The sequence below is a fragment of the Coregonus clupeaformis genome, chromosome 33 (genome assembly GCF_020615455.1).
Source record: "Coregonus clupeaformis isolate EN_2021a chromosome 33, ASM2061545v1, whole genome shotgun sequence".
Taxonomy (NCBI): Eukaryota; Metazoa; Chordata; class Actinopteri; order Salmoniformes; family Salmonidae; genus Coregonus; species Coregonus clupeaformis.
In genome coordinates, this window is record NC_059224.1 from 27097790 (window position 1) to 27118943 (window position 21154).

The 21154-nt window shown below is 43.7% G+C and overlaps 1 protein-coding gene across 1 annotated transcript in view; it reads left to right on the forward strand.

The window, feature by feature from the left end:
• The window catches only part of LOC121548927 (exostosin-1), a 231997-nt gene extending 214909 nt beyond the window's left edge, over nucleotides 1–17088 (forward strand). The window contains exons 9-12 of the mRNA XM_041860600.2: nucleotides 2053–2142; nucleotides 6200–6360; nucleotides 11412–11583; nucleotides 16414–17088. Coding sequence (XP_041716534.1) covers nucleotides 2053–2142; nucleotides 6200–6360; nucleotides 11412–11583; nucleotides 16414–16599 — 609 coding nt within the window. The 3' untranslated portion in view covers nucleotides 16600–17088. The remainder of the gene's footprint in view (nucleotides 1–2052; nucleotides 2143–6199; nucleotides 6361–11411; nucleotides 11584–16413) is intronic.
• Nucleotides 17089–21154: the final 4066 nt, after the last annotated feature.

Consider the following 21154-nt stretch of genomic DNA (forward strand, 5'->3'; position numbering starts at 1 on the left):
AATACGGTGATCCCGTAAGCTGTGGTAGGAGAATTATCATAGAAATATGCATTCCTCATGTAAAATGGATTTGCAGTCCCATGAGGGTTAATGCTGCAGCCCAAGTATTTTAATAAACTGGTTTTATTCAATCAAGCCCCCAAGCACCGAAGACAGAGAGGATAAATACACATCATTCATATTTAACATGACAGACTAAAAACATAAAATAAAACAATAATATTGGCAAATCCCGGAGAATAAGATCAACGGCTTCCACTACCTCTTCAGAAAAAACAATCCTCACACTCACGATTCATTTGAGCACTCTTATGAATAGCAACAGATTCTATGCACAGATATAGCCTTTTATGAGCTAACCTATATACTGTAGCTACCTATCAGAAGAAGCAACCCCCCACACCCTTCTTTCTCAGGAACGTCGTCTTCTACCTGAGTGTTTATCATTGTCATAGAGAGTCAGGTCTGATTGCTGTCATTCATCCCAAGGGCCCTCCACAGCTGATAAATGACTGATTACTGAGTGTATAATAGTTGGACTGAAAGCCTGTACTTTGACACTCTATCTCTCTCAATATGTTCCTAGGAGAGCTTTTTGCCACACGACTCCTAAACGACTCTTAAAGTAACCCAATGCTCCTCGTTTAATCAATCCCTCAGCTGGTAAATTAATTTTCAAAAGGCCCCATGAAGGGCTCTCCTGAGCCAAGAGGCTTGGCTCCGTGCAGTGCGGCCCTGCCAGCGATACACTGTCACTATTATCCTGCTATGACACACCAGGCAGGGATAGTTAAAGCAAATAGGAAATAATGTTGCATTGAAAAGGGCCCATTAAGCCGCGCTGATGTGAGTCCACAGCACCTGGAGTCATCCGCCACTGCTGCCACTGCAAAATAATGACATGAGGCCCTGTCGATAGCGCGGCCAGGCCCACTTGCTCTTGAGCAGCCAACCCGAGGCGAGGCTAATCTTCAAGTCAACAGGTTCCTGTCGATAACTTCCTGATTTGATGAATGAGGGAGCAGCCAGTGAAGATCAGGAGGGAGAGAGAGGGAGGTATTAACCCCTTAAGCTTGGTGTCAAGAGCATTACAGGGCGGCAGGCAGGGGGAGTTTTAGTGAAGATGCATCACACCACACACTCTGGCTGGCAGCCTCCCAGAGAGAGAGACAGTGTGGGGGAATTACCCTGACATCCTTCTCAGGAGGCCACTGCTGACAGTTCACTTCTGCGATGTGTTTGTTTCCTAATATTATAGGACATAACTTTGCAGCAGGCAATCTACCAATAACGCTGGCCGCAGAGAGAGAAACAGCCATCAGTCATTTCAAATAGAAATACCCAGAGAATTTCGTAGAAATTAAATACGCACAGTCAATAACATGGAGATAAAGAGTTGAGGCATTTTATTAATAATATGTCATATTATTGCATAGACATTTTTCCATTGTGTACCTACACTGTAATTGCGCTGTATTAGTAGGACAAGTGTTATTGTGAAGTGGGGCTTTGGACAGAAGATACTGCCGGGCCATTATGGTGTTTTTAATGTCTCATTGGCCTTCACCCACATACTCCACAGAACAAGGTTTTTCATCCAATAATCAGAGCAATATTTCCTCCTTAAAATGAAAAGTCCTTCAATAATAGGAGATTTCCAGAAGTAGCCTACAGAGGAGTGGAATTTGAGGCCCAAAATAACAAAGATTGGCCTTCTATGGATGAGCTGTTACGGAGGGCTAAAGAAATGCAATTATGTTTCAAACCGAGAAGAAGGTTAACGTTACTCTCTCGGTGCGTCAGGATGAAGTGATTAAATATTTTGCTCTTCTTTTCAGCCAGCATGAAAAAGTGACTCCTCTCCTGCTATTTCTAACAGAGCCCATTCAAACATACTGTACCTGAAATACTTAAACTTGTGATTGAATAGGTCCCCACACACAGTCAGAGGTGCTAACATCAGAGCCAGTGGATGGATTGTTGGAGTTTGCGACTGCAGCAATTGACCACATCTCTCCCTCTCTCTCTCTCCCCCTCCCCCTCTCCCCCCAGACAATGAGCAGTCGCTTTTCCCCCCATGACGTCATCCTCACAGATGCTGTCCTCAGTCTGGACGAGGACTCCGTCTTGTCGACCAATGAGGTAGGAGGATTACTTATTATTCCCTCTCTGTCTCCCTATTCTACCTGGGGCTTTAAAGTTCAAAGACCAGATTCAATTAATCCTCATCTATTAATGTTATGCAGCATCTTGCCCATGCACTCTTCTTATTGTGAAAACTGGAAGGTACCTTTGAGGGGAGTCTACCTGGTAGTACAAGTAGAATTTTATAGTACCCAAAACCATTCTCTGATTTCATTTTCTATTGGGAAAAAGAGCTAGGCGGGCTCGATTGAACGGAGTCCCAAGCCTGTGTGTGAAAATTAGCCAACAATTAACATTGTATGATCAGCTACAGCATTTCCTGTCTCTTATCTGACATTGACATTCACAACAACACCAACTGGTGAGATTTAGCAGCATCTGAAGAATCAACAGAGCTTACAGACAGTTTCTTGAAAGTAGTCCCTCTCCCAGGGGTGTGGAGATGTACACCAACTGACTTCCTTCATCTTCAAAGCAACTCCTTGTTTTGTTTATAGTCTGTTGTTATGCAGAGCGCCGTGTCGCTGCGCTTGTTGCTACGCTATGCTCCGTCTCTGTGCCTGCATTTTGTTCGTGTTAATTCTTGTTTCTGCTATTCAATTAGTCCCTGTATAATATTTGCACATTGCAGAATCAGCAAAGCGCTTAAGCTCTTTTTAATTGCTTGTTCCCATATAATTCGATCAGGCATTAATGTTACTCCATTAGAACATGGCCTAATGGAGTGAATCAAACTCAGATTTGGGTCTTTCAGAGTAACTGCTCTGGCCTAGTTCAAACTGGCACTGGGGCCCGGGCTGCACTCTACAGAGTAAGTCAACGCTGGTATCATGACCTATTGTAGAGGAAACCAGTCAAGACAAATGGAGGTGAAGCATGGTGACAGGTTATATTAGTAGATCAAGTCTGTGGTCCAGGTGGACACTAACCATTCACAGTAGAGAGTATTCCATCCTCCAACTAATACATCTCAGCCTGTTGAACCACAGGGACTTCTTGCCTTATAGGAGGCTGTTGAGGGGAGGACGGCTCATAATAATGTCCGGAACTGAGCAAATGGAATGGCATCAAACACATGGAAACCATGTGTTTGATGTATTTGATACCATTCCAGCCCGTCCTCCCCAATTAAGGTGCCAACAACCTGTGTCTTGCCTCATCTGATCAATTCCACCCTTGTGTTTCTCCATTAAACAGTATCAGTGAAATGGTCTGGTATCTTGTCTCCAAGTTTCTCTCGCCCTATTGATTTTACGTTGCATGTTAATATTGATGAGGTAATTTCAACACCCCTTGTCCATAAGAGAAATCCCTGCATTGGAAAACACAATGGAGTTAATTTCTCAAGCATAGCGTAATAATTAATTCACCTCTCGTGGTCAGGATGGATTGATTACCCCCTTAAAGGAAATAATTTGCTGTATTTAAGATTCCTTTTAAGTCCTGTTATTGAGTCACTGACTGGCAACATCTTGAACGAGGGTCATTTCCTCCTGATACTTTCATTATCTGGATGTAGTTTGCTAAAGGAGCTTCCCATGCTGTGAAATGCAAATTCGGTGACCATGGTGCCAATTCAAAAAACATGTATTCACCATCTGGCCTGGAATGAGAAACTAATGAAAGCCCAAGTTGTTTCAAGCAATCAAGAGGTTTGTGAAACCTATTACCTCTCCGGCATGCTAGTCTCTGCGATGATCATTAGACTGTCAAACCATGAAGTCACAGTTTGATTAAGTTTCACGTCTTTGAAAGGGAAAAGCGCTAGAGTGGCTCATTTTGCTGGCAGTTGTAAAAATCACTAAATTAACCAAAGCAGCAGTTGCCTCTGTGAAGATTATGTTCTCTCTTTTTTTAAATAAAAAGTTTCAAACATTTGCAGAGTTCTTTTGGCTGAGCCCTTGGAAATGTTGACGTTGTTTGTGTGTGACACAATGTACAAGTTGGATTTGCAGTGGTTTATTGTGTTCCAAAAATCAAGCTCATTACGAAATCCATTGTTTTCTGCATCAAATTGGAGTCTTGGTGGTTGAGTGATAATAGTTTCCAGCACCTGCTGCTTTCCATTCTAAGCACATGTTGTATTGCTTCAGTGTGTATCAATACAAGTAAGAAAAGGTTCTGCTTTGGGAAATGTAAAACTTCAAAACTGACCAAGATGTCGGTGTAATGATTACGTTCCACATGTATTTCCGTCATACCTTTTTGACACATGATGGACAGACAGACACAGTAGGCTATGTTTCTCTTTCTGGTCTATTTCACCCCATCCAATACCTGCATTAAGAATGAGACCATCTGCAACCATTAAGTTAGAGCCCCAACAAGGCTTTAATGAAGAAGTTTCATGCAGGTGAAAGGGAAGGGTTTTGCCAACATACACCTTTCAGACCACAGCTATCCAAATTTGAAGCTCCCATAAGATTTCAGTGAGTAAAGACCCAATCCTTAGTGAATTCTTAGTCTATCAGTGTGTAAGAGACCTGCAAAATATGATTTATCTATTTCAGATTTTATTAATTGCAGCAAGTCTATCTTCACCTTCCAAGAGGATCCACTTAAATTGTATAGTGGTACAAGATTACAGAACGGATGTTACAAAAGTTTTATGAGGTAATTTCAGAAAAAAGACAGAGCCTACATATGTCTGTCGAAAAGCCAAGAACCAGTCAGATGCAAATCCCTCATCTGCTTAATAATCTGTCTCAGTAATTGCCCTTTAAACATTGAAAGCATCTTAATTTAAAATAACTGAAATGTGAGGGAGTAGAGCACTTTTAATGGGACTTTTACATTTACATTTTAGTCATTTAGCAGACGCTCTTATCCAGAGCGACTTACAGTTAGTGAGTAATAATAATACATAGAACAGTGACTGGACAGAATTTATAATTGCATTGCTTCAACTCATTAATCACATGATTATGCTTTTGAGAGTACGGTGTGGAATATGAATGTTCCTATTATGACACTGTCTGGCTGCCCATGGGAGAGCAGGGCACAGATAACAGTAAAACAGTCAGCCTGTCAAATGTTCTCCAGTGGTATATATCAACAAATGCTGCATGTCTGTCTTTCCTATATGACTATATGCTCTTAGAAAAAAAGGTGCTGTCATGAACCTAAAAGGGTTATTCAGCTATCTCCATAGGGGAACCCTTTGAAGAACCCTTTTTTGTTCCAGGTAGAACCCTTTTGGGTTCCATGTAGGACTCTTTCTACAGAGGGTTCTACATGGAAGCCAAAGGGGTTCTATGTGGAACCAAAAAGGGTTCTCCAAAGGGGACAGCCGAAGAACCCTTTTGGAACCCTTTTTTCAAAGAGTGTACTTTTCTATTATTTAATAACATATCACATCAAATGCCACATGTAATCGATATGCCGGTAGAGATTTGTGATGGATCTGTTTGTAGACTCTTAGGAACCCATATTCAGAAACCATTTATTTATTACATGGGATTAATGTATGTTGCCCTTGGAAAGCCTTTCTGCTTGGATATCATTCCCCCTCTGCACATGTCATTAATCTCTGTCCCTATTACCAATCCATAATTAACTAAGACACATTGTGAATGGGCCTGTCACAAAGGATGCGAGGCACAATCAGGGCATTATAAGAGTGTAATTCCAAAAGGCAAAATTATTTGCATGGTATCATAAATCCTGCACTGAGGTAATGGCTAATGCGACGATTAATCACGTTTTCCTCAGGTTTGTGGTCTAATTTCTTCATAATTGCGCACACACATCATGACACAGCTAAGAGGTGTTTGATTATTTTAAGGGACCTTCTGTTTTTTGGGCTCTGTTCTCTCTTGCATTTTGGAAATTAATTTTGTGCCACTCTGCCAACAGAAGTCAGTGTGTGTATTATAAAGTATTCTACTATGTAGTGTTCTTCATATTCTCTCGACTTGAGCGACTGTCTTTTGACATTTGGTGTTCCAAATCTACTCTTTTGCTACATTGTACTGTTGACATTGCTCATCTAATGCATAAGTAAATCTGTCTATAAGGGATTTTGAAAGATGTTGTCTTTTCCTCTGAACCCCAGGTTGACTTTGCCTTCATCGTCTGGCACAGTTTCCCAGACAGGATCGTGGGCTACCCAGCACGCAGCCATTACTGGGATGGCAGCAAATCAAGATGGGGCTACACCTCCAAGTGGACTAACGAGTACTCCATGGTGCTCACAGGGGCTGCGTTCTATCACAGGTAAAGTAACATGGTGCTCACAGGGACTGTGTTCTACAGGTAAACTAACATGGTGCTCGCAGGGGCTGCGTTCTATCACAGGTAAACTAAAATGGTGCTCACAGGGGCTGCGTTCTATCACAGGTAAACTAACATGGTGCTCACAGGGGCTGCGTTCTATCACAGGTAAACTAACATGGTGCTCACAGGGGCTGCATTCTATCACAGGTAAACTAACATGGTGCTCACAGGGGCTGCGTTCTATCACAGGTAAACTAACATGGTGCTCACAGGGGCTGCGTTCTATCACAGGTAAACTAACATGGTGCTCACAGGGGGCTGCGTTCTATCACAGGGTAAACTAACATGGTGCTCACAGAGGCTGCGTTCTATCACAGGTAAACTAACATGGTGCTCACAGGGGCTGCATTCTATCACAGGTAAACTAACATGGTGCTCACAGGGGCTGCGTTCTATCACAGGTAAACTAAGATGGTGCTCACAGGGGCTGCGTTCTATCACAGGTACAGTAACATGGTGCTCGCAGGGGCTGCGTTCTATCACAGGTAAACTAACATGGTGCTCACAGGGGCTGCGTTCTATCACAGGTAAACTAACATGGTGCTCACAGGGGCTGCGTTCTATCACAGGTAAACTAAGATGGTGCTCACAGGGGCTGCGTTCTATCACAGGTACAGTAACATGGTGCTCGCAGGGGCTGCGTTCTATCACAGGTAAACTAACATGGTGCTCACAGGGGCTGCGTTCTATCACAGGTAAACTAACATGGTGCTCACAGGGGCTGCGTTCTATCACAGGTACAGTAACATGGTGCTCACAGGGGCTGCGTTCTATCACAGGTAAACTAACATGGTGCTCACAGGGGCTGCGTTCTATCACAGGTAAACTAACATGGTGCTCACAGGGGCTGCGTTCTATCACAGGTAAACTAACATGGTGCTCACAGGGGCTGCGTTCTATCACAGGTAAACTAACATGGTGCTCACAGGGGCTGCGTTCTATCACAGGTAAACTAACATGGTGCTCACAGGGGCTGCAGTTCTATCACAGGTAAACTAACATGGTGCTCACAGGGGCTGCGTTCTATCACAGGTAAACTAACATGGTGCTCACAGGGGCTGCGTTCTATCACAGGTAAACTAACATGGTGCTCACAGGGGCTGCGTTCTATCACAGGTAAACTAACATGGTGCTCACAGGGGCTGCGTTCTATCACAGGTAAACTAACATGGTGCTCACAGGGGCTGCGTTCTATCACAGGTAAACTAACATGGTGCTCACAGGGGCTGCGTTCTATCACAGGTATAGTCAGAACCCCTGCCTGCTCTCTGTGGGGGGTGTAGGGGCCATGATAATAGTTCAGGGAGGGGATGCGGATGGTAGGGAGAAAAACTGTCCAAGCGGTAACACATGCCAATTACTTTGAGCACATATAGGCAGGCAGGCAGGCAAGGTGGCTATAAAAAGCCCTAAGACATATCGGGACCTGTTAACATCCTCCCACTATATAGCAGAAACTCTGTGAGCTCGTTCTCCTGCACTTGTCACTTACTCTTATCACGGATGGGTGTGATCAGGTTTGTATTGTTCTGTACCAGCATCACATGTTGCGACAGACAGACACTGGTTCATATATGTTTTATTCAGGAGTAGTCTACTTCTTTCAGTACAGTAAGTGCCATTTAGAAAATTCCTCTCACACCACTGACAGTTTTTGTATCTAAGCAGCATAATAGAAAAGGAAATAACGTATTCGATTTTTTCTTTCCTTTTGTCATCAAATATTTGATTGTAAATGCAATGCCTCAACAAAATGAATACAAAGTATTAAGCCATGCAGCAAATTGAATTGAGAAGTACTTTCCTCTCATGAGAGATTTGAAGTCATGTATTTTCGGGCAGTTGCAGATAAACTGCTCTCATAGAACATTTCATTGTTGTAATCTATTGTGTGGTTTCAAAATACCTCTATTATTCAGGACTCAAGGCTCTCAAGGGTCTGTCTACTGAGGCAAGTGAAAGTGTTTCTAACATACAGTGAGGGGAAAAAAGTATTTGATCCCGTGCTGATTTTGTACGTTTGCCCACTGACAAAGAAATGATCTGTCTATAATTTTAATGGTAGGTTTATTTGAACAGTGAGAGACAGAATAACTACAAAAAATTCCAGAAAAACGCATGTCAGAAATTTTATAAATTGATTTGCATTTTAATGAGGGAAATAAGTATTTGACCCCCTCTCAATCAGAAAGATTTCTGGCTCCCAGGTGTCTTTTAGACAGGTAACAAGCTGAGATTAGGAGCACACTCTTAAAGGGAGTGCTCCTAATCTCAGCTTGTTACCTGTATAAAAGACACCTGTCCACAGAAGCAATCAATCAATCAGATTCCAAACTCTCCACCATGGCCAAGACCAAAGAGCTCTCCAAGGATGTCAGGGCAAAGATTGTAGACCTACACAAGGCTGGAATGGGCTACAAGACCATCGCCAAGCAGCTTGGTGGGAAGGTGACAACAGTTGGTGCGATTATTCGCAAATGGAAGAAACACAAAATAACTGTCAATCTCCCTCAGCCTGGGGCTCCATGCAAGATCTCACCTTGTGGAGTTGCAATGATCATGAGAACGGTGAGGAATCAGCCCAGAACTACACGGGAGGATCTTGTCAATGATCTCAAGGCAGCTGGGACCATAGTCACCAATAAAACAATTGGTAACACACTACGCCGTGAAGGACTGAAATCCTGCAGCGCCCGCAAGGTCCCCCTGCTCAAGAAAGCACATATACAGGGCCGTCTGAAGTTTGCCAATGAACATCTGAATGATTCAGAGGAGAACTGGGTGAAAGTGTTGTGGTCAGATAAGACCAAAATTGAGCTCTTTGGCATCAACTCAAGTCGCCGTGTTTGGAGGAGGAGGAATGCTGCCTATGACCCCAAGAACACCATCCCCACCGTCAAACATGGAGGTGGAAACATTATGCTTTGGGGGTGTTTTTCTGCTAAGGGGACAGGACAACTTCACCGCATCAAAGGGATGATGGACAGGGCCATGTACCGTCAAATCTTGGGTGAGAACCTCCTTCCCTCAGCCAGGGCATTGAAAATGGGTCGTGGATGGGTATTCCAGCATGACAATGACCCAAAACACACGGCCAAGGCAACAAAGGAGTGGCTCAAGAAGAAGCACATTAAGGTCCTGGAGTGGCCTAGCCAGTCTCCAGACCTTAATCCCATAGAATATCTGTGGAGGGAGCTGAAGGTTCGAGTTGCTAAACGTCAGCCTTGAAACCTTAATGACTTGGAGAAGATCTGCAAAGAGGAGTGGAACAAAATCCCTCCTGAGATGTGTGCAAACCTGGTGGCCAACTACAAGAAACGTCTGACCTCTGTGATTGCCACCAAGTACTAAGTCATGTTTTGCAGAGGGGTCAAATACTTATTTCCCTCATTCAAATGCAAATCAATTTATAACATTTTTGACATGCGTTTTTCTGGATTTTGTTGTTGTTATTCTGTCTCTCACTGTTCAAATAAACCTACCAATAAAATTATAGACTGATCATGTCTTTGTCAGTGGGCAAACGTATACAATCAGCAGGGGATCAAAAACTTTTTTCCCTCACTGTATTGTCACAAGTAGCAAGTGTAGAAACAATCCTATCAGATCAGCGCAATTAACAAATCAGTGTCATTAATTAGATAGCTATACTGATCAAAAATATAAACGCAACATGTAACAATTTCAAAGATTCTACTGAGTTACAGTTCATAAAAGGAAATCAGTCAATTTAAATCAATCAATTAAGCCCTAATCTAAGGATTTCACATGGCTGGGCAGGGGCGCAGCCATGGGTGAGCCTGGGAGGGCATAGGCCCACGTGGTCTGCGGTTGTGAGACCAGTTGGACGTACTGCAACATTTTCTAAAACGACGTTGGAGGCGACTTATGGTCGAAAAATGTACATTCAATTCTCTGGCCATAGCTCTGGTGGACATTGCTGCAGTCAGCAGGCCAATTGCACACTCCCTCAAAACGTGAGACATCTTTTGGCTTTGTGTTGTGTGACAAAACTGCACATTTTAGACTGGCCTTTTATTGTCCCCCGCACAAGGTGCACCTGTGTAATGATCCTGCTGTTTAATCAGCTTCTTGAAATGCCACATCTGTCAAGTGGATGGATTATCTTGGCAAGGGATAAATGTTTACTAACAGGAATGTAAACACATTTTTGCTTATGAAAAATATCTGGGATCTTTTATTTCAGCTCATGAAACATGCGAACTACACTTCATATGTTGTGTTTTATATTTTTGTTCAGCATACATTTCCCATCCAAAGATATCAACATGAACAAAGATATCAGGCAGAGTGTGATATTCAGATCTGGAAAATGACAATGTTGACAAGATAACTGACAACAACAATATCACATAGATCAATAGCTTCGCAGAGAGAGAGGCACAGAGTTTGTCTCAAAGGAAAGTCCTTGTGCTCGTCTTTCCTGTGCGGATGAGACAGACAAACGGTGCTGACGGCAGACCTTGGCTGTGACACCTCACCTTTACTAGGCTGACAGTGATAGCTGGGCTGATGCTGCAGAGGCCAAGAGCCCAGCGGAGCTACCAGAGGGGAGGAGGAGAGGAGAGTGAAGGCACCAGTCAGACTGCCTCTGGATCTAAAAAGAGTGCCCCACCCCAACTGACTGACTGACTGATGCCCATCCCTCAGCACAGACATACAGGAAATTATGTGCCTGCCTTTGTCAGCCATACAGCCAGGGCCCCCAACATAATAAACAGATGGGAAATGAGACATGGTACAATCAGGGCTGCCAGAAAGAGAGGGGAGAAGTGTCTCACTCTGAGAAATTAAAACATCTGTCTCTGGGTGTCGTCAGGCGGGTGGATGAGGCCGTAGGGGAGGGTGGCTCTTCTCTGGGCTGGCTGTGTAGTCACTGCTGTTTCCATTTGCAATATTGTGCTATGCAGTATATCAATGTGGTGTCCTTTTATGAATGTATCCATCCCTCTTTCTCTCTGTTTCTCTAGGTATTATCACTACCTGTACACTCACTACTTGCCAGCCAGCCTTCTAACAATGGTGGACCAGATGGCCAACTGTGAGGACATCCTGATGAACTTTCTGGTGGCCGCTGTCACTAAGCTCCCACCAATCAAAGTCACCCAGAAGAAGCAGTACACGGAGACAATGATGCAGCAGGTACAGTAGGTCTCCGTGGTATCAGTGTGTGCTTGCAGGCGTTTGTGCGTATGTGTGCGTGCCTGAGCATGCGCGTTTGACCTGACAATCCTAGCTCATTGAAGATGCCATCCGTGAAACCATGTGTTTACACAGCATACATCACTAACCAACGGCCAATTTCCAGCGCTTGGGTCAGGGCCCAATCTCAAGCATTGGCGGTTGGTGCCGTTTAAGATTAGGGAGTAAGATTTTTATTTTTTATGAGCACGGCGTATTTCTGTTACAGCATATTGGAAGACTGTCATTCATATTCCATTTATCCAGCTCAATGTAACATCGATAGGTTTAGGCTATCATGAGGTTGCTACAACCTAGCCTACAATTGAAAGTTTATAGCGTAGGTACACACAGGTCCCGAGACAAATTTGAGTAATCAAGGTGACAGACACTGACACATTCAATACCGCCTTGCACACTCTTGCCTGCATTTACTGATCTGGGGTGTAATCATTAGTCCAAACAGTTGAAAAATGTTGTTTTGCAACTAAAACAATAGTTTCTATTGGACAAATTCAGGTAGGTCCCTCCCCATTTAGTTTGCTTCCGTTTAAGAAATGTTTTGCAGCAGAATCAGCGGAATGAATACAACAATGATCACCCGCACACATAGTTCACTTTCAAAGCAGCCACCTACAGCATCATCACTTTGCTAGTTGTATAATTCCTTCTCCCATCTACACACTCTCCTCCTTTCACCTTTTCCATTCATTTTACATTACATTTTAGTCATTTAGCAGACGCTCTTATCCAGAGCGACTTACAGGAGCAATTAGGGTTAAGTGCCTTGCTCAAGGGCACATCAACAGATTTTTCACCTAGTCGGCTCGGGGATTAGAACCAGCGACCTTTCGGTTACTGGCACTACGCTCTTAACCACTAAGCTACCTGCCGCCCCATTCGCTTGGACTTCAGTGCACAACTCAACAGCTGTCTGTGACCAGGCAAAAAAAAACTCTCCATTCAAACCTTCATACCATAACGGGCGGCGGGTAGCTTAGTGGGTAAGAGCGTTGTGCCAGTAACCGAAAGGTCGCTGGTTCTAATCCCCGAGCCGACTAGGTGAAAAATCTGTCGATGTGCCCTTAAGCAAGGCACTTAACCCTAATTGCTCCTGTAAGTCGCTCTGGATAAGAGCGTCTGCTAAATGACTAAAATGTAAATGCTACACATCCTACAGCGTTGTCACCATATTAATGTTATATTCAACAAACTAGAACTAACGTGTTTGAAAACCCACAATCCAATCCATGTGTACATTCACGCAGTACAGTGTACAGCAAGCAGTTTAGTAGTTACACCGAAAAAATGTAATACATCTGAAAGTTTACGTTGACTTAAAAGAGTTGCAGTGTTGGATATCCTTAGCCGGTTAGCTAACATAAATGGCATTCCTCTCTGTTTGAGTCAGGTTGTTGAGTAGGACAAATTAGCTACATTAGCTAAGTAAGTGAAAGGTGAACTAAGAAGAATTTAAAAAATACAATGAACGAAATATAGCTAGCTCTCTCTCTGCTGCCTCTTCTTAATTTTTTAAGAAATTAATTTGTTCAAAACTGTTCAACTATTGTCTTTCTCTGAGTCAACTACTCACTGCACTTTATACACTGCAGTGCTAGCTACAGTGAGGGAAACATTTATTTGATCCCCTGCTGATTTTGTACATTTGCCCACTGACAAAGAAACGATCAGTCTATAATTTTAATAGTAGGTTTATTTCAACAGTGCGAGACAGAATAACAACAAAAAAATCCAGAAAAACGCATGTCAAAAATGTTATGCATTGATTTACATTTTAATGAAGGAAATAAGTATTTGACCACCTCTCAATCAGAAAGATTTCTGTCTCCCAGGTGTCTTTTATACAGGTAACGAGCTGAGATTAGGAGCACACTCTTAAAGGGAGTGCTCCTAATCTCAGCTTGTTACCTGTATAAAAGACACCTGTCCACAGAAGCAATCAATCAATCAATAGGCCAAGACCAAAGAGCTCTCCAAAGATGTCAGGGACAAGATTGTAGACCTACACAAGGCTGGAATGGGCTACAAGACCATCGCCAAGCAGCTTGGTGAGAAGGTGACAACAGTTGGTGCGATTATTCGCAAATGGAAGAAACACATTTACATTTACATTTTAGTCATTTAGCAGACGCTCTTATCCAGAGCGACTTACAGTTAGTGAGTGCAAACATTATTTTTTATATATGTTTTTTATTTTTGTATTAATTTCTATATATTTTCTACCCTTTTCTTGGTCTTTTTTTGTTTTGTTTTTTCATACTGGCCCCCCATGGGAATCGAACCCACAACCCTGGCGTTGCAAACGCCATGCTCTACCAACTGAGCTACATCCCTGCCGGCCATTCCCTCCCCTACCCTGGACGACGCTGGGCCAATTGTGCGCCGCCCCATGGGTCTCCCTGTCGCGGCCGGCTACGACAGAGCCTGGATTCGAACCAGGATCTCTAGTGGCACAGCTAGCACAGCGATGCAGTGCCTTAGACCACTGCGCTACTCGGCCTGGGGCTCCATGCAAGATCTCACCTCGTGGAGTTGCAATGATCATGAGAACGGTGAGGAATCAGCCCAAAACTACACGGGAGGATCTTGTCAATGATCTCAAGGCAGCTGGGACCATAGTCACCGTGTTTGGAGGAGGAGGAAGGCTGCCTATGACCCCAAGAACACCATCCCCACCGTCAAACATGGAGGTGGAAACATTATGCTTTGGTGGTGTTTTTCTGCTAAAGGGACAGGACAACTTCACCGCATCAAAGGAAAGATGGACGGGGCCATGTACTGTCAAATCTTGGGTGAGAACCTCCTTCCCTCAGCCAGGGCATTGAAAATGGGTCGTGGATGGGTATTCCAGCATGACAATGACCCAAAACACACAGCCAAGGCAACAAAGGAGTGGCTCAAGAAGAAGCACATTAAGGTCCTGGAGTGGCCTAGCCAGTCTCCAGACCTTAATCCCATAGAAAATATGTGGAGGGAGCTGAAGGTTCGAGTTGCCAAACGTCAGCCTCGAAACCTTAATGACTTGGAGAAGATCTGCAAAGAGGAGTGGGACAAAATCCCTCCTGAGATGTGTGCAAACCTGGTGGCCAACTACAAGAAACGTCTGACGTCTGGGATTGCCAACAAGGGTTTTGCCACCAAGTACTAAGTCATGTTTTGCAGAGGGGTCAAATACTTATTTCCCTCATTAAAATGCAAATCAATTTATAACATTTTTGACATGCGTTTTTCTGGATTTTTTTGTTGTTATTCTGTCTCTCACTGTTCAAATAAACCTACCATTAAAATTATAGACTGATCATGTCTTTGTCAGTGGGCAAACTTACAAAATCAGCAGGGGATCAAATACTTTTTTCCCTCACTGTAGCTGTAGCTTGTGCTTTCAGTAATAGATTCATTCTCTGATCCTTTGATTGGATGGACAACATGTCAGTTCATACTGCAAGAGCTCTGATAGGTTGCAGAATGTCCTCTGGAAGTCGTCATAATTACTGTGTAAGTTTATGGAAGGAGATGAGAACCATGAGCCTCCTAGGTTTTGTATTGTCAATGTACCCAGAGGAGGACGGAAAATAGCTGTCCTGCGGCTACACCATGGTCCTACCCTAGAGGGTGCTGTTGAGGCTACTGGAGACCTGCATTGTAAAACCGTGTGTTTTAATCAGTTATTTGGTGACATTACTATTTTGAGTATAGTTTTATCTAAAAAGGATAACTTCTTTAACGTTTCACTACTTTTATTTTTATGAAATTCACTGAGTAGAAATAGTCTCCCGAGTGGCGCAGTGGTCTAAGGCACTGCATCGCAGTGCTAGCTGTGCCACTAGAGATCCTGGTTCGTATCCAGGCTCTGTCGTAGCTGGCCGCGACCGGGAGACCCATGGGGCGGCGCACAATTGGCCCAGCGTTGTCCAGGGTAGGGGAGGGAATGGCCGGCAGGGATGTAGCTCAGTTGGTAGAGCATGGGGTTTGCAACGCCAGGGTTGTGGGTTCGTTTCCCAAGGGGGGCCAGTATAAAAAATTATGTATGCACTAACTGTAAGTCGCTCTGGATAAGAGCGTCTGCTAAATGACTAAAATGTAAATGTTCTCCCATTCCTCCTCTGAGGAGCCTCCACTGATCTCAAGGTGCCTGCTAGTCTGAAATTAGCCTGAAGTTACAGCCAGAGCCTGTGAGGTGTGCTGTGAGGTGGGATATGAGAGGAGAAGGACTGCAGTATTACAGACCGGTTCACTCAGGAGCCTCCAGAGAGAGGTGGAGGCAGAGGGAGGAGGCTGCAGAGTGCCAACAGTCTCCCTGTGTGATTCCCCGTCCGGTCAGTCGGTGTGCACGGGCTGGGCCGGGGCCGGCCCACGTCAGGCCTGACTGATGGCCCAGCTCGGGGCAGCCCGATGACTCGCCACTATCGGCACTGTGATTAATGTCTTAATTGTGTAGGCAGCAGCGTACCAGTGGTAGATTTTCTCCCCTCTCTCAACACCTAGTATCTTCAGGCCCTTTCCAGGCATATTTTTCCACTGCAGTCATCGGTTGCCATGCTTCAAGATCACACAGGAAAGTTAATTGGAAACATGGGGACATTTGTTGGAGATTTTGGCCGGCCTTGGAAGGAAAACAGTTTACATCAGTCAACACAGCTCTAATGTACCATCCTCCACACAGTACATGTTTCTGCTTTTACACTGATGCAGTGTCAGTTAGTCCCATGACCTGTGTGGGGTTGGCATGCTGAACTGACGTATCTCCTCTGTCTGTGTGTCTGTCCACAGGGTTCTAAGACGTCCCGGTGGGCCGACCCGGACCACTTTGCCCAGAGACAGACGTGTATGAACTCGTTCAGCGGCTGGTTTGGGTTCATGCCCCTGCTGCACTCCCAGATGAGACTGGACCCTGTGCTGTTCAAGGACCAGGTCTCCATTCTGAGGAAGAAGTACAGGGACATCGAGAGGCTGTGAACCCAACACACACAAACACATACACACAGAAGAAACTAGATTGGTGTGGGTTTGGGCCAAATCTCCCTCCCAGCTGCAAGTGAAAACCAGCCTGTTCAGTCAGTCAGACTGTGCGAACGATACGTGAAATCTCTACAGAGTAATTTATTATGAAATATGCAACACCAGGACCGTTATCCATAGGTAATGATCTTGGCTATTGAAGATGATTCATCTTCAATGTCAGTGAGTTGGACTGTGTCGATGTTGTCGTCATTGTTGTCAAAAAATGAATATTGTGACTTTTCACACGCTTCAACACCAGACAGATTGTCGTTGTCACTTCTTTCTCTGACAGAGGAACCAGGAAGTGAGGTCACAAAAGCCTGCAATGTGCACTCAAGTTTGCTTTCTGATATTTTCTGGGGCAGTGTGGTCTTAAACAAAAATGAACACAGTGCATTGTGTTTGTCCTCCATGAGATCTATAAAGTTTTTCTTTAACATTGTATATGTTGCTTTCCATTATTCATTTCCAGGGCTTATTGGGTTTTCAATTTGGAATTGTTTTATTTTTTGGTTGCTTCGTTCTCCTATAAGCTTTAAATTGCCAAAAAATCTAATCTGATAAAAGATGCTGAAATGTATACAGCCTATTGTATTTATTCTCTCTGTTTCAGCGATGATGGCAGTATACAACCTGTTTAGAAGGAATAACTACCATGTTCTTCTGTCTTGGTGAAATGTTAAATATGCAAAAGTTGAACAAACAACTCTTCCCATCAAAGACCACCTCAGGACACCATCCTGATTCTCTACGTCTGTTTAAATGCTGGAGACATGCCACTCACTGTCACCCTGCCTAGCTATAAACAGGGTGTGGGTTTCTGCATCCGCCGGTGGATTTACTAGGTAGACATTGCATAGTGCTTAGCCACAGGGGTGGGCGTGGTGATGCTACTGATGGGCATCTTTGATTTCTGTTCGAGGTCTGAAGCGTCTTTCATGTCCCTCCAGAGAACCAACCCAGCCTACCCCCTCCACAGCTCAGCTGGGTCTGAGAGGAGGAGACCAGCCTCTGCATGGTACTCCCTGTACGCCCCTCGTCTCCCTCTCCTTCTCACAACCAATAATCATGTTTACTTCATTATCATTGTACTATATTACCTCTGAGTATCACACACCACAGGTATGGTCAAAGTCTCAATGCCTATTATTATACTGTAAGTTTAAAATAATGTCGTTAATGAATGCTTCGTCGATGTTATTCATTCTTGCCTATGTACAGCGAAGTATACATTACCAACATAATTTAAATGTAATAATAGGCATTGAGACTTTGACCATACTGTTGTGTCTGTGGCTCAGAAGTATTATAGTAAAATGGTAATGAAGTAAACATGGTTATGAATAACATTGACATCAGCTTAACTTTGCAACCACGGCTTTCTTTCTTAGGGTGAATGGGTATCAGGTATGCTAAGGAGCTAATATCTCTGACTGTGTATGTTATTAATGAAATGTCATACTTTGTTCTAGACACCATGCTCTGCTCAGTACATAAACAACCAATGATTTAATGATGGGCCTAATGGCAGACAAGCAAGAGTGTTTTTGTTTCAGTTTGGCCAAGGGGATATGTCTCGCTTGCCCTCCCACGATGATGCATGATAATGTCAATGCTCCCCCAGAACTCATTCAATACAGCTTCTGAAGGACCTGCCTCTTAGGAGTGCCTCTCCCTCAAGTGGGACCCAGACAAGGCTATTTTACACCGAGTAGAGGCCATTCTGAATATGAATGAATAGATTTAGAATAGATTTATTGATCTCTTATCCATAAGGGAGGGAAAGAACAGTGAGCCTCCTGAGTGGCGCAGTGGTCTAAGGCACTGCATCGCAGTGCTAACTGTGCCACTAGAGATCCTGGTTCGAATCCAGGCTCTGTCGCAGCCGGCCGCGACCGGGAGACTCATGGGCGGCGCACAATTGGCCCAGCGTCGTCCAGGGTAGGGGAGGGAATGGCCGGCAGGGATGTAGCTCAGTTGATAGAGCATGGCGTTTGCAACGCCAGGGTTGTGGGTTTGATTCCCACGGGGGGCCAGTATAAAAATAAATAAAAATAATAATAATGTATTCACTAACTGTAAGTCGCTCTGGATAAGAGCGTCTGCTAAATGACTAAAATGTAAATGTAAATGTAAACAGTTTATAGTATTTTTTAAAGGGTCTTCTCTCTTTGCCTGCTCTGTTCAGAGGTAACACAGGAGAGATGAAGAACGAGAGGAGAGAAGAGGAGGAGGTGTAGGAAGGATGCTGATGCATACTACTAGTAATTCTGCCCGTAGTGCCTGGGGGAATAGGAATGAGCACACAGAATGAGACTGCCATTGATCCAAACGGAGAGTCAGCCTTTTATTTGTTTTTAGAGGAAGAGCAGGGTTAATGTCTGTGTTCATGAATCCATTTCTGTGTATATGAATATGTCAATGTTCTATCATCGAGGGGGCATTCTGAGGGTATTGGTTATAATGGCCTGAATTAGCTCTCAGGAGACACATTTAGCAGGTTCAACTATCATGCAGCATGCTTTCCCACAGTTTTTATTAGATTTCCTTTTCCCATTTATTACTGTGCCAGTCGAGGTGGTTTAGTATATGTCACGACATACAAGAACAGTGTAGTATCGAGTAAATGCTGGCAATTATTGCTGATAAACAAAGGAGTCTGCTCATACTGAACCTTTGATCATAAGTTTATTCATATCACAAGATTCCAGCATAAGTGACGGATGTCATGACCACCCGGAGAGCGACTTCCCAGACCTCTTCTTCGCTTTTTACCCAGTATATATAATCTTCCCAAGATAGGGGTGGCTCCCTCTACTGTCCAATCCCCTGTCTACAACACACAGACTTCTCTGTCCTATCCGGGGTGTCACATTAAAACCATTCCCTCTGACACTAAAATAAACGTCCTCTCCGGTTCCACTTAAAAACATTAACAACGTCATAATCTTCATATACGACAACAGCATTAGAGGAGCATTTACAACTCCACACTCTTATTCAATATCTCTGAAATTAACTTGTCTGCCCTGCAAAGCAGTTGATACACAATGAATACAAATGTGACTGCATAGTTCTAATTTAGGTGTTAGTGCAGGCTTGGTGTCATACACACTCAAGTGCTATACATTCATATTCTACTGCCTTTATATTGAAATAGTATAAGGTTTGCATATATTCTTGTTTTAGCACTTTTTGCCAGTCAAACACCATGTGGGTCATTCCACCAATTCGGTGCCTTTTGAGAAGTGTAACTTGGTCAATTATTTTTAGATTTCACCTACAGTGGGGAAAAAAAGTATTTAGTCAGCCACCAATTGTGAAAGTTCTCCCACTTAAAAAGATGAGAGGCCTGTAATTTTCATCATAGGTACACGTCAACTATGACAGACAAATTGAGGAGAAAAAATCCAGAAAATCACATTGTAGGATTTTTAATGAATTTATTTGCAAATTATGGTGGAAAATAAGTATTTGGTCACCTACAAACAAGCAAGATTTCTGGCTCTCACAGACCTGTAACTTCTTTAAGAGGCTCCTCTGTCCTCCACTCGTTACCTGTATTAATGGCACCTGTTTGAACTTGTTATCAGTATAAAAGACACCTGTCCACAACCTCAAACAGTCACACTCCAAACTCCACTATGACCAAGACCAAAGAGCTGTCAAAGGACACCAGAAACAAAATTGTAGACCTGCACCAGGCTGGGAAGACTGAATCTGCAATAGGTAAGCAGCTTGGTTTGAAGAAATCAACTGTGGGAGCAATTATTAGGAAATGGAAGACATACAAGACCACTGATAATCTCCATCGATCTGGGGCTCCACGCAAGATCTCACCCCGTGGGGGTCAAAATGATCACAAGAACGGTGAGCAAAAATCCCAGAACCACACGGGGGGGACCTAGTGAATGACCTGCAGAGAGCTGGGACCAAAGTAACAAAGCCTACCATCAGTAACACACTACGCCGCCAGGGACTCAAATCCTGCAGTACCAGACGTGTCCCCCTGCTTAAGCCAGTACATGTCCAGGCCCGTCTGAAGTTTGCTAGAGTGCAATTGGATGATCCAGAAGAGGATTGGGAGAATGTCATATGGTCAGATGAAACCAAAATAGAACTTTTTGGTAAAAACTCAACTCGTCGTGTTTGGAGGACAAAGAATGCTGAGTTGCATCCAAAGAACACCATACCTACTGTGAAGCATGGGGGTGGAAACATCATGCTTTGGGGCTGTTTTTCTGCAAAGGGCCTCTCTCATCTTTTTAAGTGGGAGAACTTGCACAATTGGTGGCTGACTAAATACTTTTTTCCCCCACTGTAATTTACATTCTGTCACACAGAACACACATTCAACTTAATAAAAAAACTAGTTTTCCCATCTCAAGAGGTGAAACAAAACAAAAAAAGTTAAGTGCCAAATAAACTAAGTTTTGACTGTAACAGGGTTGACGATTTCTTTTTAAATCAGCCATAAATCCACTTGTGACAGGGGAATGGAAGCTTGTTG